Below are 26,029 nucleotides of genomic sequence, written 5' to 3' on the forward strand. Positions count from 1 at the left end.
AGTATTGAGTATTTAGTATTTCTCTATCTACTTTTGACGCGTCAACCTATCCGTGTATTTCTCGGTGCGTAATTTCATCTAAAAACCACTAAAAGAGAGAAGGGCCAACTCCCAGTTGGGAGTGAGAAAGGGATGAGTGGGTTCTGTTGCAATCATTTCAACCTGATGTCACGGGAAGGCGTGTATACAGAGAATATAATAACATTGATGACGCATTCACACCTTTTTGGTTTGGCCGCGGTGGTTGTTGGTGTGTGTGGCCATGCTGCACATACGGGTACTTATTTCCTTTCTTCTTATTTGGTGTCTGTAAAGCACTTTGGGTTGCATTTCTTTCCTGAAAAGGTGCTACACAAATAAAAGTCCCTTTCACTCTAGTGGGAGGGATCTGTGATGAAATGGGTGGATGACATAAAAGAAGAGGAAGAGGGATGAATATCAAAGGGGCCCGTGATGGTCATGCTTGACGTCAATGGGAGAAGCTGTCAATCATGAAGTAAAACTGTAGGGAAAAATCATTTTCAGACCTTCAGATACTGCTAATCTACTTAATTTAAGGTCTGTGTGCAGTGAGAGGGTGAATATTTGACCCATAATACTCGCCTTACAGCAGCCATTCCTGAAAAAGACCCTCAGCTGGTGGCAGCCTGGGCCAACACCTTACCTTCCAACACACCAAGTGTGCCATGTGTGTGTGTGTGTGTGTGTCATATATCTGTTTCTGGCCCTCTAGAGAGTGTCTGTGTCAGACCCAGGTCTGATTGGCGGGGGCTTTGCAGGGATCTCTTCCAAGCCCCCTCTACGTCCACCTGGCAGGTGAGATTGCCTTTGCATCGCTCTGGAATGGCTTCTCGACAGCAGGCGATGAGACGGGTTTAGCCAGCCTCTAACTAGACGGAGGGAGACCCACTCTGCCCGGGAAATACACAATAAACAGGCCGGGAAATCGAATCCATCTCCAGGCAGAATAAATAAAACAATGGCCGAGAAGAAGAGGAGGAGCTAAAACCGCAGAGTGACGGAGACAATTATGAAAGTGTAGATTTGCTACCCAGAGAGGCAGAATATAAAAATAAAGAGAGAAACGAGATAAGAGGAAAAATGTGGCCAAATAGTGAAGGGAATATATTTGAATAGACATCATTTGAACCAGTAATTAGACGACGAGAACCGTCATCAGAGGTTTTGTTCTTTTTGGGGAAATCCGGCAAAACTGAAAAAGTAATTAATCAAATTCATCTCATCACATACTTTTACAATTCAGTGCTTTGGTCTCTTGCCATGTTCTGAAAATATTATCTTCGCACGCCGACTAATTTACTGGTTAGCTGAGCACTAATGATTGAATGTCTGACTTTGTTGCCGAAAGCAGTGGGCACTGCTGTGTGTGTGTGTGTGTGTGTGTGTGTGTGTGTGTGTGTGTGTGAGGAGATCACATGACTCACGTTGAGTCCCTTCTCCCTCTCCCTTCTCCCTCTCCGTCCCACACCGACAGCGCTAACCAGCGCTCTGGGGGACAATCGGCGCTTGTTTTACAACATGGCCGACGCTTGAGTTATGACTCTTTTGGAGGAAAAAAAAATCATTTCGACGCAGATCAAGTTTCATCTGGCGAGTAAAAATGATTAATTTCGGTGACAAATAATGCCACAAACCGGCTCAATTCGTCCCCATTAAACGTGGGGATTGATCACGCTTTTTACAACCTGATTAGTCTCAATTTAGTGTAAACACAAAGTGAATCAGATTAAGCATTGATCCTGAGCCGGGGGTGAGATTTGTCACTCTTTTGTTAACGAGAGTAAATTAATGTCTTAACAGCGTGTCAATTGGAACACAAAAGGATCCTCTTTGTGTCTTTGCATTGGTGAATGTTAGTAATCCAGCATTCACTTCCCACAGAAAGGCTCTAGAGCCTCAGAAGGTCCATTCATAAAATATTCATAAAAAGGGTTTTACGCTAAAAAAAGACAAACTACGGTAATGACTAAGTTCCAACCTACGTGTGCACTCTGATGTTGTTGTTGAAGCAAAGCACGGTCCTGCCAGCTGTTATTGGAATTAAGAGCTGATGCTATTGTCTGATGCTGAATGGCTTTCCTTCTGAGAACTAATGCTGCACGACTAAGCAGCAGAGATCCTCTCTCTCTCTCTCTCTCTCTCTCTCTCTCTCTACCTCTCTCTCTCTCTCTCTCTCTCTCTCTCTCTCTCTCTCTCTCTCTCTCTCTCTCTCTCTCTCTACCTCTCTCTCTCTCTCTCTCTCTACCTCTCTCTCTCTACCTCTCTCTCTCTCTCTCTCTCTCTCTCTCTACCTCTCTCTCTCTCTCTCTCTCTCTACCTCTCTCTCTCTCTACCTCTCTCTCTCTCACTCTCTCCCTCTCTCTCTACCTCTCTCTCTACCTCTCTCTCTCTCTCTCTCTCTCTACCTCTCTCTCTCTCTCTCTACCTCTCTCTCTCTCTCTCTCTCTCTCTCTCTACCTCTCTCTCTCTCTACCTCTCTCTCTCTCACTCTCTCCCTCTCTCTCTACCTCTCTCTCTACCTCTCTCTCTCTCTCTCTCTCTCTCTCTACCTCTCTCTCTCTCTCTCTCTCTCTACCTCTCTCTCTCTCTCTCTCTACCTCTCTCTCTCTCTCTCTCTCTCTCTCTCTACCTCTCTCTCTCTCTACCTCTCTCTCTCTCACTCTCTCTCTCTCTCTCTACCTCTCTCTCTCTCACTCTCTCCCTCTCTCTCTACCTCTCTCTCTCTCTACCTCTCTCTCTCTCTACCTCTCTCTCTCTCACTCTCTCCCTCTCTCTCTACCTCTCTCTCTACCTCTCTCTCTCTCTACCTCTCTCTCTCTCTCTCTCTCTCTCTCTACCTCTCTCTCTCTCTCACTCTCTCCCTCTCTCTACCTCTCTCTCTCTCCCTCTCTCTCTACCTCTCTCTCTCTCTCTCTCTCTACTTCTCTCTCTACCTCTCTCTCTACCTCTCTCTCACTCTCTCCCTCTCTCTCTACCTCTCTCTCTCTACCTCTCCCTCTCGCTACCTCTCTCTCTCTCCCTCTCTCTCTACCTCTCTCTCTCTCTCTACCTCTCTCTCTACCTCTCTCACTCTCTCCTTCTCTCTCTACCTCTCTCTCTCTCTACCTCTCTCTACCTCTACCTCTTTCTCTACCTCTCTCTCTCTACACCCCTCTCCCTCTCCCTCTCTCTCTCCCTCTCTCTACACCCCTCTCCCTCTCCCTCTCTCTCTCTCTCTCTCTCTCAAACTGCTTCCCATCCTTCCTGTCAACTCTCACCGCTCCCTGAAATAAAAGCCCAAAGCAAAGACGTCTCACGGACTTCAGTTGACGTTTGACTGGATTTCCCACAACGTATATTAATAAACTAATAAACCACAGGCAGACTAAAGCGGGTTGCTCCTCCAGACAGCAGCTGGCTTTCAACAGAAACACTGTTTCTTAAAAAGTCGTGCAAACAAGAGACGCAGTTGTTGTCGGGGATTAGAGACACCTGTTTGGCTCAGGTAGGGAGACTACTGCAGCAGAAACCCTTCTTTTGGCCACATGCCTTCCCGCCAGATGAGACTTTTCCTACGCGGGTCACGAGGTCACGTGGACGAGGGCAGTGGATTTCATAGCAGACAGTTCACTGTTTTTAAGACATTTCCTCTGTGGCTGGATTTCTCCAGTATTCTTTTTTGTTGTGTATGTGCATGTGGTACGACCAGATTCACTCTGAAGTGGCTTGTAGGAGTGATTTAGTAGAACTTGCCGCATTCATCAATTTAGTTTTTCCTCTGGAGGTATGCACACTATTTACGAGTGGTCTAGTCTGCTGTTATCCAACGTTTTCCACTAATTAACTGTATATTTCATTCCATTGCAGCAGTTTTAAGTTCGGAAACCTTTTATAAATTACACTTAATTAAAACCGTTGGCGTTATCCTGTTTGACTGATTGCAACGTGAATAAGTGGTTAATATAATTCTAAATGCATCTTTACAGCCACACAAAATCACCAGTAATTAAAACTGGCTGGTGATGCTGTATAAAACCACAACATCAATATGAACGTCTCAATCTGAAAAAACGACTTCAATCATTTGACCCTCTCGCGTTTCGGTCGTCGATCGTTTTTCTAAGAATACAAACATGTCTTTTTTGTATTTTTTGCATTGTTTGTGTGCGTGTGAATGTATTATAAATGAATGTGTGTTTACGCGCATCACTGCATCTTTAATTCAACTTCTTTTCAGAGTCTCACTTACATAGACTACAAACCGACCCCTCATCATCATCATCATCCTCCTCACACACACACACATCGTCCACACTCAAGCTCGCAGACGGATGTGTACTCGCACCCCACGGGAGGAAAAAACAGGCTCTTTGAAAAACAGGTCGGGTGGAAGTCCCGCGGTTAGATTTTGGGAAGAAGTTGTTCTGGGACTTAATTAGTAAAAAGGGCCCACAATTGAACAGGCTAAGTGCCCATGAGCTCTACTCTCAAATCTGGGACACTGACTACACACACACAAACACACACACACACACACACACACACACACACACACACACACACACACACACACACACACACACACACACACACAGAAATACTCCACAGTATATAGTTTCAAACTGGAAGCTCCATACAGTATATCTTGGAGTGTCTGAAGAGGGGGTAGGTCCTATATATATATATATATATATATATATATATATATATATATATATATATATATATATATATATAAATATATATATATATATATATATATACATATATATATATATATATATATATATATATATATATATATATATATATATAAAGTATATTATTACTGTAACAGTGACACTGAGTCAAGGACATAAAATAATAATACTAATACATCTCCATTAAAAACTAAAATCATTTTTAAGTTTCTGTTTCTTTCACCTCTCAGCTGTTATTGTTCATCCAGATGTTTTCTTATGTTTCAAACATTAATTAGCCAACACAAGAGCTCCAGCAGCTGCAGGACGGCATGGAAATAGCAAAAGATGGAGAAAGTGAATCTATCTAATCTCTGACTGTTTGAATGCACAGATCAGTTGTACAAAACTGGACTATGCTGCGTTTGAAAACTTTAAATAAAGAGCCTTTTTTTTAAACCGTGACTCTCGGCCACCATTGAAATCTATTGGAACTGTAACTCCTAACACAAGATGAGTAAAGCAATCTCCCAAACCAAACAGTGGGTTGTCTTCAACACTTCTTTCACTTAAGTTAAGTGTCTACTGTCAACACAGATCTGCACATCAAATATACATAAGCAAACAAACACATCCCGAGATCCAAAAACAAGGCACCCAAAAAACTTTCTTTTCTTCCGTTTCTCAAAAAGAATACATAAAACAGCGACCTATAGTGAAAACACACACAACAGCAGTGAGATGAATAATACAGTTCCTATTGTCCAGTCATCTTTAAAGCAGAACTTAGGACATTTTATTTTGCCTAAGTCAAAAGACAATGTGACTTAGGCAATTTTAGAAGCTTTTTAATATGGCATTTTGAAGCTAGCATTTAAGCTAGCAATTTTTTCATGCATTTTTGTCAATGAAAATCACACTCGAACATGATAAGTCACCGCTTGCCAGATCCTCTGTGGATTAACCACTGTACATGTTTATGGTTATCTACACTTCACACTTCACATATTACATACATCATTTGCATTTTTGCACTCTCCTATTGTTTGTTATTGTTTGTTATTTACACCTCACACACTTAATATACACATACATACTTTTTTTTTTTTTTACTACTTTTGCACTTCTACTGTTTAAGTTAATTTAATTTAATTAAATTCCTAAATTAATACTCTGTTCTTTTTTTTCTTTCAACCAGCTATTTTTATTAGTATTATTATTGTATATATCTTATATATCTTTCATCCCTGTTGTTTTTATATCTTATCTTATTTTCTGTGTAAATTGCTGCTAATCGACACCAAATTTCCCCTTGGGGATTAATAAAATATATATTCATTCATTATTCATATTAGTAATCATAACATAATTTGACCGCTATTACAGTATGCCTGTTGTGCAGTGTCTAGAGGCAGCTTGTGCACCCCTATTACATTGGTATAACTTTTTCGTGTTTTCTGAAAAACCTGAAAAAATGACTTAGGCCATTATTTTAGGAAGGTGACGATATTCAAACATCCCAATCCAACAAAGTCCCATCTCTCAGCCACACCCTGAACGCCACACTCGCCTCTTCTTAGAAAGAAGAACATAAAAGAGCAGCAGGAAACCGAAAGCATCCAAACACAGGAAGAAGATATTTCCACCATAGAATCAATGGAAGCAGCGGGTCGGTCACTTACTTGCAGTGCTTGTGCGGCCCGCTGAGCGTCTCGATGACGAAGCACTCGCCCCCGTTCAGGCAGTAGGCCAGGTCCTTCTCGTGGCAGGGCTTGAAATGCTCCGAGCGCAGCGGAGGGACCGTCGGAGACGCTGCGGGACGAACAAAAAGAAGCTCCCGTTAGTCATCATCAAGCCGTAATGTTTTATTTTCATTTCCATTGAATGCATTCGCTCTCTCCACAATCAGGCTCACTGACAGCATTAATTCATCTCACTGTCTTCCAGCAGCCTATTACTTCTCCAACTTCCATTTTTTATTGTCTCTTTTAATTCCGCAGGAATAAATCATCGCATCTTCTTGAAATTGCAGCGGGAGTCGTGCGTTCCAGCGGGAGGCCGAACCGACGCCGCCTCGTAGCGAGCGCCTCGTAGCGAGCGCCTCGTGGCGAGCGCCTCGTGGCGAGCGCCTCGTGGCGAGCGCATCGTAGCGAGCGCCTCGTAGCGAGCGCCTCGTGGCGAGCGCCTCGTAGCGAGCGCCTCGTAGCGAGCGCCTCGTAGCGAGCGCCTCGTAGCGAGCGCCTCGTGGCGAGCGCCTCGTGGCGAGCGCCTCGTAGCGAGCGCCTCGTGGCGAGCGCATCGTAGCGAGCGCCTCGTGGCGAGCGCCTCGTAGCGAGCGCCTCGTAGCGAGCGCCTCGTAGCGAGCGCCTCGTAGCGAGCGCATCGTAGCGAGCGCCTCGTGGCGAGCGCCTCGTGGCGAGCGCCTCGTAGCGAGCGCCTCGTAGCGAGCGCCTCGTAGCGCACTGCGCGTTGCGGCTAATACCGGCACACCACTGTTTGTTTAGACCCTACAATGTCACTGGCAACAAAAAGATGGATGGAGGACGGGTAATAATCTGTTGGGGCTGTGATTAATACTCTGTGGTCGCAGCAGTGCTGTTGGAGAGCTCAGCTTCTCCCGGCGATTCATCACAACACGCTCGGCTGGCTGCGGACGGCACGCACTTCTGACGGCTTCTGCTCAGCGTGCACCTTAATGGATGATCTTATTACTGGGATTAATAAGTGAAGCGCCAGTTGCTTAAGAGAAAGTATGGAAATTGCGAAAAGCGATCCGGAAAAAAAACGGCGTTAAACCAACGTGAATGGCGTTGGAGGCCTTTTTTTCTTTGTGTTGCTTGTTGGGGATGATTTTTTTTTTTGAAAACAAGAAAGATAAATGGAAATGTATAGAGATTGCAGTTCGGCGGGGCCGTCATCCATCAAGCGAGTTTTGAAAGCAGCGAGAACGCAGTTGGTCAGACGTGGGGAGAAACCCGATCCGCACCGCTGATGATGTTCTTATTAATACCAGAACCAGACTGCTGACGGCTCCTTTTGTGCTTACAAATGAAAAATGAGACCGCTAAAGGCTCTCATTAGCCGATCCTCAGCTTTGTTTTTTTTTATTATAAAGTAGCGGGATGAACAGTGATGAGCCACAACTTCACGCTCCAGTGATTAAAAAAAACAGTTGAACTCACAGGACGCGGCGATTACTACTAGTATACCGATTGCATCCACATGAACTGAAGATTTCTCAATCAGGAGATAATGAGAGATTAATAATAAGCAGTGTTTTGGGGTGATGGGGAGGGTGAAGAGAGGCCCGTTATTCGTGTAGGTCCTCAAGATGTGTGTGTGTGTGTGTGTGTGTGTGTGTGTGTGTGTGTGTGTGTGTGGTGGGTTATGAGATGCTAGGTGCTGATAGGTCTCCGGGGATCCTATATAACTCTTGGTAATTGGCTGTTGGGGGATTAGTTTCCATGTGAGAGGCTAAATCAGGTCAGGAATGGAGACATGATGACTAGAGGGTCTTAATCAAAAGTTGATGAATTCATAATTGTTTAAACTACAACTTTGAGCAAGGCCAAATTTGAATTCCAAATTCCTTCATTTAAAACCACAACCGGGCCTGAGGGCCGATGAGTTTTTTGGGCCGACACACTGTTTTTTGTGTGTGTCTGACCTGCCATGAAACCGGTAAAATTGGCCCTTTCCCCCTCCCACCCCCCGAAATTGCCTCCGGGCCGATGACATTAGAGAAACTTGCCCCTCACGCTCTCTGAGAGTGTGTGTGACTTGTGTGTGTGAGGTGGGGTCCTGCTGAGTCAAGAGCGTCTTCAGTGTTTGACAAATATCAGCAAAAAAAAATTGATGACACAACACATTAGGAACTACGTTTGATTGCACAGGCAGGGGGACATGCTCATTAGTTGGGGGGAAACTCCGGAGGCAACAACTTGATGATCTAGTATTAAAAAGTTTCATTTTAAACAGCTTCATTTTCCATGTAGACGCCACACAGACGTTTATGGGAACAAATGAATGCATTATCTTTATACACGTTAATCATCAACATGGCGTGTCCTGATAAATAAACCGTACAGTGAAGGTGTCAGAAAAATAATTAACAATTACGAATGAGGCCCACTGATTCTAGTGATGTATTGTTGTCTCCTCTAGCCACCGACTGGCTAATTTAAATACATGCGGAAGGTCCTGTTCATCACAGTGGAGTATCATATTCTGCAAAAGTCACTTTTTGAAGATATTTATCATGTTCCCTCTCTTCATTTTCCTTTGATTTAGTGTTTTATGGACTGGCACGGTTGGTACATGAGTATGCATATTGGAGCGTGAGATGGATGGACAGTGTGTGTGTGTGTGTGTGTGTGTGTGTGTGTGAGAGCGATTGGACCAAAACCTGCTGGAGGTAATGACGCTTTTTTTTGGCTTCCCAGTGACAGGCCGGGTGAACGGCCGTCCCCGTCGTGACAGTGACGGTTGATCCCCATCATGGTGACCTTGAGTTGATGGTGAAGCCCTGTTCTGAAAGCAATACAATAATAATTCGCTGTGAGCCCTCTTTCTCTCTCTGTGGTGTTACATGTGCAGGAGAAGGATGAGTGACAGGCCCGGCTGTTTGGTTTCTACCTTCACTCTGGTATCAGACTTTTCAGCTGTGTGAAACTGACAATTTTAATGTTTTGCCTCTTTTCACAAAGCTACAATAAATACTGTGCTTTTCTAACAGTAACCACCATCACTGGCTCATCTCAACCATGCTAACATGAGCAGATAAATAAATCATTTAAAATACATGTCTGGCATAATCATCCAACATGGAGGTGGGAATTTCAGCTTCACGATGAGTTTGGGATGTTTCCTGACCTGAAGCATCTGATGGAAGACACTAGAGGGAGCTGAGAGGGGAGGAGACAGGAGGGAGGAGACAGGAGACAGGAGGGAGGAGACAGGAGACAGGAGGGAGGAGACAGGAGACAAGAGGGAGGAGACAAGAGGGGAGGAGACAGGAGACAGGAGGGAGGACACAGGAGGGGAGGAGACAGGAGACAGGAGGGAGGAGACAGGAGACAAGAGGGAGGAGACAAGAGAGGAGGAGACAGGAGACAGGAGGAAGGACACAGGAGGGGAGGAGACAGGAGACAGGAGGGAGGAGACAAGAGACACGAGGGAGGAGACAAGAGAGGAGGAGACAGGAGACAGGAGGGAGGACACAGGAGGGGAGGAGACAGGAGACAGGAGGGAGGAGACAGGAGACACGAGGGAGGAGACAAGAGAGGAGGAGACAGGAGACAGGAGGGAGGACACAGGAGGGGAGGAGACAGGAGACAGGAGGGAGGAGACAGGAGACAAGAGGGAGGAGACAAGAGAGGAGGAGACAGGAGACAGGAGGGAGGACACAGGAGGGGAGGAGACAGGAGACAGGAGGGAGGAGACAGGAGACACGAGGGAGGAGACAAGAGAGGAGGAGACAGGAGACAGGAGGGAGGACACAGGAGGGGAGGAGACAGGAGACAGGAGGGAGGAGACAGGAGACACGAGGGAGGAGACAAGAGAGGAGGAGACAGGAGACAGGAGGGAGGACACAGGAGGGGAGGAGACAGGAGACAGGAGGGAGGAGACAGGAGACAAGAGGGAGGAGACAAGAGAGGAGGAGACAGGAGACAAGAGGGGAGGAGACAGGAGACAGGAGACAAGAGGGAGGAGACAAGAGACAAGAGGGAGGAGACAAGAGGGGAGGAGACAGGACAAAGGATGGAGGAGACAGGAGACAGGAGGAAGGAGACAGGAGACAAGAGGGAGGAGACAAGAGGGGAAGAGACAGGAGACAGGAGGGGAAGAGACAGGAGACAAGAGGGAGGATACAAGAGGGGAGGAGACAGGAGACAGGAGGGGAAGAGACAGGAGACAAGAGGGAGGAGACAAGAGGGGAAGAGACAGGAGACAGGAGGGGAAGAGACAGGAGACAAGAGGGAGGATACAAGAGGGGAGGAGACAGGACAAAGGATGGAGGAGACAGGAGACAGGAGGAAGGAGACAGGAGACAAGAGGGAGGAGACAAGAGGGGAGGAGACAGGAGACAGGAGGGGAGGAGATAGGAGGGGAGGAAACAGGAGACAGGAGACAGGAGGGGAGGACATAGGAGGGGAGGAGACAGGAGATAGGAGACAGGAGGGGAGGAGACAGGAGGGAGGAGACAAGAGGGGAGGAGACAGGAGACAGGAGACGAGGAGACAGGAGATGAGAGGGAGGCGACAAGAGGGGAGGAGACAGGAGACGAGAGGGGAGGAGACAAGAGGGGAGGAGACAGGAGACACGAAAGGAAAGACAGGAGACAGAAGAGGAAAGGAGACAGGGGAGGAAAGAGGGGAAGACACAGAAGAGGGCAGGAGACAGAAAAGGAGACAGAAAAGGAGGAGAGGAAACAAGAGTAGAGGAAAGAAAACAGGATAGGAAAGGGGAGAGGAAACAGGAGCAAAAAGGAGAGGAGCAGATAGAAAAAACAGGAGAGGAAGGGAACAAGAGAGGAAACAGGAGAGATAATGAGAGGAAGGGAACAGGAAATGAAAGGAAGGGAACAGGAGAGGAACCAAGACGAGAGGAAACAGGAGAGGATCAGTTGATCAAAGGTGACTTGATTTAACTCGACTGTACGGTGAATATGTTGTTCGTGAACCGCAACTAACACTACATGGGGATTACAAAATCATCTTAGCATGACGAAACTACAACGTGAACATGGATTCACTCGACAACACCATGAACCATCATCAGCTTTACTTTGCAGTTCACAAGGACACGACGAGATTAATGTAAAATGTGAGGAATGCAAAGTCTTCCAAAGAACTGCTGCCAACTAGAAAGAGCAGAAGAGAAGAGGGAACTCGTGATACAACAATGTGCTATGTCGTGACACGACACATTCGCCTTGCAATGCCACGCATTCTGCACACAGAAGACGCTGCTTTCGTCTTTCTAAACACTTGCTGTGCAACACTAGTGTTTATGTATTTATATATATTTTTTTTTTGAGCATAAAGGAATTCCCTTCAGACACGATTTCATGCCTGGACAGGGCTGTGCTGTTTTTGCAAGTCCTGGCGATAAGTGACATTTGTGGTCCTCTCCCTTTGTCTTTCGTTGACAGAGTTGTCACAGTGCATTGTAGGTTGTTGAGCTTAACACTCGTCACCCGTCAGCGCAGACGCAGCACGCACTCAAAGAATGGTGTCACTTTAAGATGGAACGCCTGAGTCGAAGAAAAAAAAAAAACATCTTTTCAGTCTGCTGAAAATTTGAAAACATTGCTCACAGAAGGCAGACGTCAATCACCGCGGAAGAAAACCGAGCGGCACGGCGGGGATCAATAAAGCATCGGGCGCTGGATGACACAACCCTCAAACTTCAATATCTGTTTTCCTTCTTTCATCTAACTCGCTCTGCTTACTCAAGGAAAATGAGGACGGAATATAAAGAATCTGCTGATTTTCACCTTTGTGTCGAGGCGCCCGCTCGGTTGAAGTGGGGGGGTGGGGGGGAAGAGGAAGCAGCCATTTATGTAACACTTCATAATTTGATAATAATAAAAAAGGAAAAGATGAATCGGAGGCCCCTTTTCTGAACTTCTAACAGCAACATTGAAGTCCTTAGAAGACTTTCAAAGAGCTGAATATGCTAAGGAGATCAACACCGAGATGAATCCAATCACTAGTGGGTGCAGGTGATGCAGTATTCATGATTTAATTATTGTTCTTCCGCTTTGTGAGTCCAGATCAGCAAGGGGAACATTCGGCTGAGTTTGAGCATTAACAAATTCAAATGCTGGAGACCCGACAGTATTACCCAATGTCTCCTACAGTAGTAGCCATCCAGAATTACCAACTGGCAGTGTACATTTGAGATGCTACCACTTAGATTACCAAATATGTTGTGGAGGAAAGCAGGACAACGTATCAGACAGGATTAAAACACATGAAACACTCAGTGCCCTTAATCCTAGGCGACGGCATCCAATTCATATTTTCTGTTTAAGAAATGAGAAGATATACATTGTTGTATATACACATACAGAATTGTCTCAGAATCCATTATTGGTAACTGTCTGGAAACAGTCAGGCATTTAAAAAAAAAGAGAAATACTTGGCAGGTGATTGGATGAACCATTTGTCAATCAAACTCTTACCGAAGCCGGTCAGAAGAAGAGTGAAAATGTCTTTTTCATCCAATTAAGACTTCAGTGTTGTTCTTCGCTCTTCTTTCAATGAAAACCAAGATCTCCAATTGTGTTCAAACTGATGCTATTGTACCTTCCACAGGAGTCGCCTTCCTGGTCGCCATCCTGGTCGTCTCACACAGACACTTAAGCCACGCCCCCTAGCTGCCAATAGCACCTTAAAGGATGCCAATTGGTCACCGGCCTTCTGGACACAGACGCATTTCATGAAGCCTGACAAGCTGGGTTGTTGTGTGTGATATGTGATAACGGGATATTTGTGAGATCTCATGTCATGGCGAGAATCCAGCTGATGTGCAAGGTAATCACAAAGCTGTAATCAGATGCGGTAATATTGACTGTCTCTCTCTTTTTCTTTCGCCCTCTATATATGTGTGTGTGTGTGTGTGTGTGTGTGTGTGTGTGTGTGTGTGTGTGTGTGTGTGATACGTGTGCATTACATGTGAGAGAGATGACCTACAGTGAGCCGGCCTGTGCCTTTTGATGACACCATTTCTATATCTTAGATGCATCCCTTCATAAAGGGTTGCATGAGGGATTGTTGGAGCATTATTGGCTGATGTTTGTGCCGATTGGACGGGGTAGTAGTTGAGTTGATGCCTGGGGGGCCTTGAAAAGGTTGAAGCCCTGTAATGAGGTCTTGGGTGCAGAAGTACCACTTTCGTGGTAACCCCTGAATACATACCTTGAATCCTTATTAATTCAATTAATTCAATGAAGCACTCAACTCCCTGGTATTTCTCAAACTATTTGCTCAAACAATGTTCTAAAAATAACTGACTGCCATGTGGAAAATTCCTTCTGAAGACGCTTCACTGCACCTGCTAGCTGTTTGAATATATCTGTCTCCTGTCTTTTTACCGGAGAGCCTTAACTTTGTCAAACAATTGGGCCTGAGCAAGTCAAATATGTTCCTTTAAATTGATCCAAGAAGAAGACACTTTCCGGAATATGTATGTATGATTCACAGTCCTTCACCACATTTATTTGACATACAGTCATTTGCCTCTGATACATGTGAAACCATGTGAAAAGTAGAGTGAAAACACCTCTAAAATGTCCATGTTGAATATGAGATATAAACCAAAGAAATTGTCTTTCTAAAAAACAAACCTAAGAATTTGAATAAATCAATGTTTAAATATGCTTCATGCAAATGATATATTGCAGTTAGTCTGTTATAGCTTGAACAAAACATCTGCTTATTGTTCCACATGAAAACAGGAAGCTTTTCATTGCTGGCATTGCAATCTGTTCTGAATTAATTACCGTCAGAACAACTCACAGAGCTATCAACAACCAGCAAAACACTGATAACGTGGTGAACATGTTGCATGGATACTGGCAGAAGTTATATTGCCTACATGGCTGAATGCATTCAGAAAAGTTTGAATATATGCGTTATGATTATCAGATATGTCAAGTCCTCCTCCCTCCCTTACATGTGTGTGAAGCGATACACCGATGTTTTCGAGGGGTTAAAGCGCGACAGTCCCGTGGGCAGGCCTGTAATGGCGTCCTTCACGGATGACATTCCCCCAGAGTGGCAGATCGACAGGTCTGCTAGCCAGCCAGGCAGCCGTGCTAACTGATCACGAAGGTCCCCGGCAGGCTAGGACTAGCCTGTCTGATTATTGATTGGCCTTGAGAGCAAGAATAAAGACCAAAGGCACATGGGGCTAGAGAATAAAGGATAGCAGCAGTAGGGGACATGGTGTTTTCACGTGCAGAAAGAAAGCTTATCAGCTGTATCGAGTGGTGTTGGAGATGTCAGTGGTGGCGTAGAGGGGTAGCAGTTAGCTAACGGAGAATAGAGCCATTTAACCCAGGCGAAGGCGGGACAACTGACTCTAAGGGGCAGCAATTGTCAGTCAGTCTAGTTCTAGTTGAGGCACCTCCCAAGCATGACTTTTGAAACTTTCAAATCAACCCTCAGCCAGGACATACAGTTGTATTGCAATGCATTCATGTAATGCCATCAATGTGCCAGGGACTGAAATTAGCGTGTGAGGCTAAATCAGACACATTCATAGGATCAGATGCTCGTGTTAACTAATGTGCACTGTCACATCTTTAATAGAATAAAAATGAACATGAACATGTCAATGCCTACAATGGTGAGCTGGAAGAACAAAGGTGTGGTGTCTTGAATTGAATATCTGAAAGGGCTTCCAGAGAGATTGAGACCTGGGCTCTGCAAAGACCAGTCAAGTTCATCCAAATGTATATTGCCACGTGAGGCCTTTGTGTGATTGTCCATTTCAATTTCCAAAGGCCTCATCACAGATTTGCAGATTTACATGTATTGTGAAAAGTATAACAGAACAGTCCTCAAAAAATATGGTGCTTTTATGTTGCTCGATGTTCACGCTCTACATCAAAGCATTCATGATAAAAACAGCAGTAATCTTGAGAAAATGACATCTTTGGTGTGCCGCGGTCCTTGCATTTCTGAGGTTTTAGTGCATCATCGGTAAAAGATGACCTCACCTTACAGTATATTTTGCTAATGAACATCAGCAATCAGCTGTGGCGAATGGAGTAAAATGTTCTCTGTGATTAACTCACTGGCCTGCTGGTTGGCTGCTCTCTCTCCAAGACTGTATATTCCAGGAGGGGTGAGCCTGTCATGGACACTTGATGGAGTTAATTGAGGGAGACAAATGATTTATATGAAATTATTGGAGGTGACGTGACTCCCTGGGTCACCTATGATGGCACCAAATGGTCCCAATGGACTAAAAACATGGAAGCCAGTGGCGTGCGAATGCATTTTAGAATAACCAACTGCGAAAACATCCAGTTGTGGAATTGTCTCTGGCAGTGGTAGCAGTCTGTGCCTGGGGTGTGATAATCGAAACGCTGATATTTAGATTATGTTCGTGCTCCACATTTAAAACTGATTGGATAATTTATTTATTTAATGCCTGAGCTGTGCCGTAATTGGTAGCACACAGCGTAAGCCGTCAGACGGTGCACCCAGTGAGCCGCTTACGAAGAAACCCTCCTAAAGATGTGAGAAACAAATATACACTTATACAACATGAAGCGTCAGATGGTTCTAGTCCTCGAACATATGTTTCATCCCAGGAACAATTCACTTCTTTCTCCCTCTCTCTCTCTCCAGAGATCATAAATATATTACTAGACATAGACACTGTGCGGTATATACTACATACTATATCCCTCATAGTGCAGCTCACAGAATGAGGGATGCCCAAGTTAAACATTTTAGTGCAATTGTAAAGATTTGCAGTTAAGTTACCACATTGATAGAATTAGATTTCCTCTTCACTGACTTTCTCATCGGTTGAGATATATATAATTGTTAAAAATTGTTTGTTTTTTTAGAGAAAAGTGTCATGAAACACATCCCACAAAGCCAGACTGACCTGAATTTGACCTTGAGAACCCCACTGCTGTATGGAAGGAGCACCGCATGTAAAACGCATTTAAATTCGGAAGCTCAATTTCAGCTTGACTGCTGCTGCCCCCCCCATCATGCTTAACGAGAGGGCTGCTTTAAAAAAACCCTCAAATCTGCTTCTGCTTCTTCCCATTCCTGGATGAAATCCTGTCCACCTGATCCTGGTTATAATGATGTGACTAGATTACCCGCTTGCACATTCATTGTTTGTCTCTTCGACGTGAAAGTAATTGAAAATAATCAATACGGATGATGCAAGAGAAGCTGCTGCGTCTTCATTGCAGAAGTGTTTGACAAGTCAGAACACCAGTCTCATTGTTTTCCGTCCACGTCTGCTCAGGATGCTCATTACGCCGACAATGCGCCGCTGTCCCATTTACCAGCTTCAGCACTCCAGAGAGGTAACAATTTTATCACATTTGCTGCTTGGATTGGTACAATGCTCCTGCAACTTGAGTACTTCTGCTGTCTGCAAGGCTTATTCTCATGCGCTAAGAGCATCACATGACATGATGCTCTGCAAAGTGGCCAGTGTGTGTTGCCATTTAAAAGTAAAGTAAAGTAAAACTCATAAAAGGCATTTTACCAACTGTGCACCATCTCATATCTGTCTGACTGCCTCTATTGTCAACGCAGCGCAGAGTGCTTTTTAATAAAAGGAAGCTAGATGTGGAATACAATTGTTTTTTAAATCCTTCAGCGAAGGCAAGTCAGGCCTTTAAAAAAGGTAAAATCTGAAAGTTTGAAGTTTGTTACACAATGAATGTGCAGCACCAGAAAGGCCAGAAACAAACGCAGATCATCACAATGTTCCCCAAATTCACTACAGGTCTCAACTACACTATAATAAGCAGTTGATACAGTATCTGTGTTGGGTAGACATCTTTTTCGACTCCACCTTGAATAAGGAAGGTAGCGCCGTAGTAGCACTTTAGTAGCACTTACTGATAGCACTTTGTAGTTTAACTTTATTGGAGAAATTGTACTTTCTCGATTCTTGTTCTTCTGAGTTTGTACTCATGGTTGAATGCACTTATTGTAAGTCGCTTTGGATAAAAGCGGCAGCTAAATTAAATGAAACGTAAAGCCAGAAAACACCCAGTGCGGCGCTGCGGGGGTTCAAAGAAGACACAGTCTTTGTGTATAATAATGTATATATAATGTGAATACATTTCAAACAAGAAACACATGTACTTGAATCAAACATACAAACTGTACAATTTGGTTGGGAACACCCGGGTTGCCACCGATTCTAGGACAGCTATATCTCCTTTTTCCTTTCATGGAGGACGATGCTGCGCCTCCTCAGCGAGCACAGATAGTAACGCAAACCCCGAAGCGCCTTTTCATAGCATTTAAAGAATTCTACGAGCCTTTATCATGGCTGCCAGTTAGATACTTCTGGGTCAGTTCCCTCAGTTTGGAGTCTCCCTTATCAAAAAAAAAAGACTCTCCGAACACACCCTAGGCATGCTCAGCAAACAATCCCTCAGTAAATGAAAGGGCAAAAACATGCATTCCTTCGGTGCCGGCCCATCTGTTTTCCATCCCATTATGCCTATCTCTTCCTTTATTCCCCCCACACACACACTTACTGCTCTAGTATGTTTTCATGTCTCTGCCAGTCTGCAGCCCACCATTGCAACAGCAGGGTCACCAGCAATTTCCTTGTATGAAAGCAAGGGCACCACAATCGCTGCGTTTCTAGCGTTTACATGTAAATGCAACCTGTGCAGTGATAACGCATTACAAGAGGGTAAATAGATCTCCTGTTTTTTTATTCAAAATGTCATCTGCTCAAGAACCTTTTGCACAGGTATTAACTTGTTTTACAATGTACATTGTTACACACCTTTCACTGGGAATACTAAGTAGATACGAGATAATAATAAGCTACGATTTTAGGTCATAATCTAGTTTGATTTAAAGTAACATTGAGCAAAGATCTCTTTTCCAAGAGAGACCTGAGAACAAAATACAATAACACAAGCAGCAACAACCACACAATAAACAGGAATACAAGAATCACTAAAATACATCAGATAATAAAGTTTTAACATCTCCAAGGGGAAACCATTCAGGAGATGAATAGTACATGAAACCAGCTCTGTCCACATTAGAGGGTACATGAGGGATGTCCAAGGTCAAGTAGTTAACGTTACTGGATTCATACTCTGACATTTTAAGGCTCATACAAGTGAAGGATAAATACCACTCACCTTTGCTCACATTTACTCTTTAACAGGGGTTTGGTTGCCGTAGCCTTTTTTTGTTTCAACATTAAAAGGTTCTTTATATAGAATTTAAGGCTTTTTTCTTTTACAAATACCTGTTTGATGCTGTTAATGCTCTGGATATTGGATTTAGCAAATTTAGCAGCCTGCCATCGATCCGTCTACTAGTATTACAATTCTTAAAACTAGTACAAACCTTGTCTGTAGGATTTAGTGTTGCATGGTTAAGGTGTAGTGGCTACACTACAATGGCAACCTCTACCTTCACATAGGAGTGTGTGATGAGGGGTTAAGGGGCGGTGTGTGTGAGCCTTTGTGTGTGTGCCTCTCCCTCCTGATGCAGCGTCTTACACTCATGTAAAAAAAGCTGAATAATTCACGTCTCAATGACTCCTACATTGAACCGATTTATAAAAAGGCAATCCCTCTAAATGCCAAACCTCCAACCCTTAACCGAACTGTTTCCCTAACGTAACCTTTAAACCAAGTCTTAACCTTCAAACAGCCCTTTGAAGTATTGATATCAGCCACAATGTCTTTACAGCCACACACACCTATGACTTGATGTGACACTGCCATTCATCCTATTTCTTAAATTACATTTCTGTTCTGACTGTTCGCGTTGCCTCAACTCAGGGAAGCAATGGCTGTTTGTTTTTTTGCAGCAGGGTTGTAGCTGCAACACCAGACACCGGGTGGCTATAGTGAGGGTATCATTACAGCACAGCATGATCCAATAAAGATAACAGCACACCCCTCTCTCTCAAACCCACTTTTATACAGCTGTCCAATAAATATCCACCAAATCACCTTCATAGATAGCAAGGTTCTTTTGAGATAAGAGCCGCAGTCTGATGTGCGGTCTTAAAAAAATACTTTAAATACCTCTATTTCAGAGTGTATATATATGTATATATATATATATACATATATATACGTATATATATATATATATATATATATATATATATATATATATATATATATATACGTATATATATGTATATACTGCATATATATATTTATATTAATTATTATAATTATCTGACTATAGTAAAGAATTATAATAATAGGGAAAAGCCTTGACATAGAGGAGGGTCGGCATAGACGGTATAGACAGAGTACCAGGAACTGAGAAAATATAATATTTCCTAATATAATATGAAATCACCCTGGATTTTAAAACATAATAGACTAAGAGGAACTCCCACACTTGGAGGAATACCCACATGTCAGACAATTACGTCAAAGTTATATCATGACCTGAGGACAGCTGTTGAGTATGTACTAATTTGTGGATAATTTAATGATTAAATTAGGCTGTAATACCACTGTTACTATATTTTGCTTTATTATATTTTGTAGTCAGAAAATGCAATCTCATGAGTGCCACAAATTCTCCTCATATTTCCTGTCGCTCGGCACGACTTGTTTTTCTGTCAGTCAGAACAACAATCTGCCACTAAACCAAAAAAACACTTAGTTAGGTTTAGGAAAAACATTGAGGTTGTGCTTAAAATAACTACCTGCAGTTCTGTTTAGGCAACAACACTCTGAGTGACTTGAAGGAAATCGGCCACAAAGGCACCACTTCACAACAACACCTTTGGACACACGGTGTCAAACACCTGTCTCCTGGTTGAAAGTGTGCGTGACTATCATAAGAGGCTGGGAGGGAATCTGACACTCTGTGTGAAAGACGATCTAATGGAAGAGCTAAATACTGAACTACCAAGACCCTCCACGGTCCCCTGACTAATACAGACACACACACACACACACACACACACACACACACACACACACACACACACACACACACACACACACACACACACGTACATACCTACATTACCAACAGTGGACTATGACACTAAGTGGGGACCTCAGTTTCTGGTCATCATCATCATCATAAAATAAAATAAAAGTAAATAGAACATTTAGTTTTGAGGTCTTTTCCCATAATATTACTGCAAATGTGAACACACACACACACACACACACACACACACACACACACACACACACACACACACGTACATATCTACATTACCAACAGTGGACTATGACACTACACTAAGTGGGGACCTCAGTTTCTGGTCATAAAAAAAAAGGGAATAGAAAATGCAGTTTTGAGGTCTTTTCCCATACTATTACTGCAAATGTGAACACACACACACACACACACACACACACACACACACACACACACACACACACACACACACACACACACACACACATAGACACTTCTGATATTTTCTTGATTTTATGAATCATACCTAATTTTTCTTTCGCGTCTCATTATTCCTTGAGGCTTTAGCAATATTGTCCCGTCTACATTCATACCAATGAAGCACATTTTAATGGAATTATTGAAGTGCAACAGTCTGAGAGAGAAGCAGACTTACAGGGAGGCAGCAGCACCTGTCCACCTTTAGAAACGCCAACTCTATATTCAGATACACAGCGTTTCCAAACTGGTCAATAGAGCAAAGGGAGGGTGAGGGGAAGAAGATGAGCGATCATGAATGATCCCCTCTGTTGAGTAAAGGTGCAGCAGCTGTCCAATTCAATCCGACGCTTTTGGTGAACCCGCATGTGTACGTTCCCTCGCGTTTGTATGTGTGTGCGTCCGCCTGTGGGCATCTGTATGTGTGTGCATTTCAATCTGTCTGTGTTGACTCAGGGGTGTTGCACGGAGGCAGCAGAGTTAAGCAATGTCAGCCACTGCATTGCAGATACTTGGCCCCGGCACAGATAGGCGTGTGTGAACAGGCCTCCGCGCTCCGGCTGCACGGTCCCAAAAGAATAACAGAATGTGAGTGTGCCAGGAGAGCTCCGCGGTCAACAACCAACTCATCGTTTGAAATCTGATACTGTACCCGTCTCCACACAGACACACACACAAACACACACATGAACGCACGCCAGTGGCTCGTTTCTAGCACACCTGCTCGGTGCAGATAGGCCCTTTACCACTGCTAATCTGTGGTCCCCCCAAACCCCCGACCCGCCCCTTCCTGTTCTCGGATCGCATTCGCGGGCGCACCTCCAGGGTTCGCCGGATAAATAGCGCCAAATATCAGGCCTCGTCCCGTCCCCCAGCCATCTGGCTCTGTAGTGGAGAAATTCATTACTCTCCAGGTGATAGCTCCAGCACGCTCTCTCTGGATTGGCTTTGTATCCCTGCAGGCTCCGTTCTGACACTGGAGATTACAATCACAAACTGGCTGCTAATGTGAATGTGAATGCTGCACCCACTGCTGCTGCTCATACTAATATTCTATTTCCTGCTGGTATAATCACCACCAATTCTACCACTACTACAAAATACTCGTTCTACTTCTAGTCCGGTGATGGTGAATACAGCAGCTGTTTGGATCGGATGACATCACATTACATCAAGCCTGTTTGGCAAATCTAAACCCCTTATCAAATCTGTTTTAGGATTATCTTTCAACATTATACAACTGTAGACAAGAGTTGATTACTTCTAATAACTAAAACAAAAGGTTTTTGGGGGCCTTTTTTTTAATCATCTACTGTGTCTATAAGCTTGTACTATGTCATCTGTCTGTCATCTCTGACAACTATTGCTTTTTGCGCTATACCAATTAAAATAACTTACTTATTTGCTTTCTGCAATTAAACAAGTGTATGTGACAGCAGGATGGGTCTAGTCAGTAATGGAGGCAGAAAAACCCCCACCCAGGATTGGATCATGGAGATTGTATTCAGGTCAAGTGACTCTCACAGTTACTTGACTCTGCAGATTGAAGTACTTCAAGTAAAAATCATACAGCATTGCGTTGTACCTCATTCTGGATAAAAAACATGTTTCTTTCTTGCTCTCCTGTGCATGACAACCTACAATCCTCAGACTTATTTATTAGAATGCAGATGTCTTCAGACTTTTACAGGCTTCATGCCAATAAACCAATAAAGGGAAGGTTGGCATCTATCTACTCTGAGGGTAGAGGTTCCACTGCAAAGGTCAGGGAATTTATGGGCCTTACTCAAACCGGGCCCTCCCAACTCCCACTCCATGTCGTTTGCAGTCACACCTGCAGCTGAATGGAGCAGCAGTCTTTAAAAGGACCAGTGTGGACTTATAGGGGAGGATCTCTTGGCAGAAATTAAAAGTGTTATTCATATCTCTGTTTTTGTTCGTGTCTCATCGATTGAAATTGGGCCCACTTGCTTTTCTACGTTTCTACCCGTAGGCCACCGTAGTTCTTAAAGGTGTACGGTATAATTACAATAGCGAGAGTCCCTGTACATATATGCATCAATAAACATGATCACATCTGCTGTTTTCTAGCATTTTGTGTGAAATAAAATGTATTCACTTTCAGTTTGACAGAGCTTACATTTGTACGGAGCGTGTTCCTCGCTGTTGGAGGGCGGTAACCACTTCCACTTCCCACTAATTAGTTTGGGATGGCACTCAATATGGGAGACACTCCACGCCAACGGAGTTGAAGTGGGTATGGAGACGGTGTAGGGGTAGTTTCAGCAAAATCCCCCTGTGGCACTATAGAGCTGTGTAATGCATTTTGCTAATTCGGCTATAACATTCTAGGCATGCTCATCTACAGTAATAATTTGGGGATTTAATGGATGCCACTGTAATTATCCCTGTTTGTTCTTGCTTCTCTCCTGTGGTCCCTGCCATCCCCTCCCATGTCAACAACGCACTTAATAGTTCCGGTCTGCCTTCTTTCACGGGTATCTTAAAGCATCTTACAGTTTCTGCTGTAATAAATCATATGCCACAGTCTCTTGGGACACAAAGCTAAAAATATGACCCAATTTAATCCCAAAACCGGTGGCGGTGTATAATTCCAGTACTCTATCACCATACTTCCACCAGCTCAGTTACATTAGAGGAATAACTCTCCATCATGTCAGCCGGCAGCATGAGATGCATGTACCTATAATAAGACTATATATATGCTGGCACGGTCTCCACCTCTGTTGCATCTGGCAGCTTAATCTCAATAATGTTTACATTTATTTAGTGAACTCTTTACAGCATGCAGCCACATTTCACAGTCTTTGGCAATGGCACCAGGTGGTAAAATACTTACTTTACCGCCAATGTCGGGGGAAACAACCACCCCTGTCGCTTATGCATCTGTTGTTCTCTCTATTTGTCAGTTTAAATGCTGCAGTAGTTAAACCACCATTCACATATTTGACGTCTCTTACTGCACGTACCCGTACTAATGTCGCTTAATAGGCCTATGATTCATGAACAGATCAAACAGCACATTTCTAGGATTTCAGATTACTGATCAGAAAAGGCTTTTCTGTTTATTAAAATGGTGCTTCATGGATGAATGGGACCTCACTTTTGCTTCCACTGCAAGATATATACCTCTCACTATCAAATTCCTCCATTAATCAATGTCTGAAAGCCAATAACATAGTGGCAATAACATAGTGGTTGTCTTAGGAAAATGACAAGGAGACCTACAATATTATTCTAAAAGCTAGTTGGATTTTTCCTTGACACCTACATGCAGATTTTATAGCATCTTAAATCAAGTTCTATTTTAGCACCATCAGTATTGGAACTTCTTAGTTGATTTTAATGGTACATTTTATTATAGTTGACAGAATGAATAGGTTATTGCTCCATGAGGATTTACAGAAAATCCAAATATTGATCTTCTGATGAAGCTTGGGCATATGTGCAGCTCATGGGTGTAAATATAGTGCAACCACAGGCTGCGTATAAGGAGTGTCACCCATTGTTTTGTGATTTACAGTTTTGCAGTCCTGGAGTTTGACATTTTGGTTGCCGCCATCTTGTTTTCTTTGGAGCCAGAATGTGACACGAGAGGGCGGAGCTATACAGAACGCTGACTAAGGTGTTTGCAGGCAACCAAAAGGTCACAAATAACTTTCATGAACTGAAAACACACTGTAAAAAGGTCAGTTCTCAGACAAAAATAGCACAGACAATGAGCAACCTGTCAATCACAAGGTAGCCACGCCCTAAAGCAAACCTTGCTTTATCATCTATTTTACTCTTAATGGGACCACCATTTACTAAATTAATATCATTCTGTATTGAGGACAACTTAAAACTAGAGATGGAGACCATAAACTCATGTTTACAATGTTTAATAAGGGAATAAATCAAGAGAGAAGTAGAGTCATTTTCTCATAGACTTCTATAGAATCTGACTTCTTTTTGCAACCAGACTCTACCTGTAATTGTTGCAGTGGAGCTGCAGCCAGACCATTGTGAACTAGGTTGACCCTGCAGGGCAGCTTGAGGATTTGGAGTCTTTCTGGTGCTGAAAAGGAGCAGCACAGCTCAGCAAACATTTTCTATTAAAGTTGTCAAGATTATTCTCTTTCAACAACGACTGTAGCTTTTTACCATTTAAACAAACTTCTTATCTGCCCTCCACACGAGTATCCCCGGTTTTTATAAGATGCACAACTTCTTTGTGTGTTTAACTCGTGCTCTTCAAATAAGCATGTCCATGGGGATGCAGACATGGGCGTTTCGACTTTTCCAAAAAAAGGCTTTGCTTTCTCTGTTTAGTGCAAGAGTGAGCAGCATTTTGAATATCCCATTTTTCTTCTGATGATCCTTCAATTCATCGTGTATTTCTCACGCAGGCCTGTGAACAAAGTGAGGTCGACCGCATGTCGAACCACTAAACCCTACAGCGTCACATATCTGCTTAATCACACCTCACTCTTGTGCAGCTCAACATGCAAACATATTCAGAATTTTTTTCTTCTTCAGACTCGCATACAGACTTTGTGGATTACAGATTCCATTATGTACAAACAGCAAGACACAGATCTGTGGATGCTCTGCCAAATATGTACCCCCCCCCCCCCCCCCACCCACCTCTATACCACGCTTACACGGAATGCAGAGTGAGTTTCTTAATTAAGTCGAGAAGAAGCTTTTACTTTTGGGACGGGCTTGATTGTCCTCGCTCTGTGGCACCATTGGCTCCAGGCTTCTAATCACATCATACAGAAAGAGAGAGACACTTCCTACAGTGAATGTGGTCTTTGAAATTAACTCAGATTTCATCTCAGTGTGTGGAGAGTCTTTAATATGTCCTGTAATCAGTTCATGCAATTGCATTAGCGGCACATCTGAGGGGCACGTATGCACAACCCTCACAAATATGGTCGATTTACGTTCCCACCCTGGTAAACAGTGACTTAGCGACTTGGGTACAGTTTTGAAAATGCCGTTTGTTAGACTGTTTATATATTTCGGTATTCAAGAGCAAGTGCTGTGCCTTTGAACAATTTAGCACCAGATTACAATGATGCGTTCCCTCTCATCAAGTCTCATCTTTCAGAGCTGTAATTTCATTATTATTTCATTTTAAGAAGAACAAGCCGACAGACACACAAGGCACACATGGATTTACGCCCGCCTGAACATTTCTGTTTTAAGCAA

At 43.6% G+C, this 26,029-nt stretch overlaps 1 protein-coding gene across 1 annotated transcript in view; it reads right to left on the bottom strand.

Moving 5' to 3' along the window:
• The window catches only part of nrg3a (neuregulin 3a), a gene marked incomplete at both ends in the record, with an annotated part of 318,428 nt that overhangs the window by 115,847 nt on the left and 176,552 nt on the right, over positions 1 to 26,029 (bottom strand). Inside the window, one exon of the mRNA XM_079229705.1 lies at positions 6,362 to 6,491. Coding sequence (XP_079085831.1) covers positions 6,362 to 6,491 — 130 coding nt within the window. The remainder of the gene's footprint in view (positions 1 to 6,361; positions 6,492 to 26,029) is intronic.

This window comes from Taurulus bubalis (genome assembly GCF_910589615.1).
Source record: "Taurulus bubalis genome assembly, chromosome: 14".
In the NCBI taxonomy this organism is placed as follows: Eukaryota; Metazoa; Chordata; class Actinopteri; order Perciformes; family Cottidae; genus Taurulus; species Taurulus bubalis.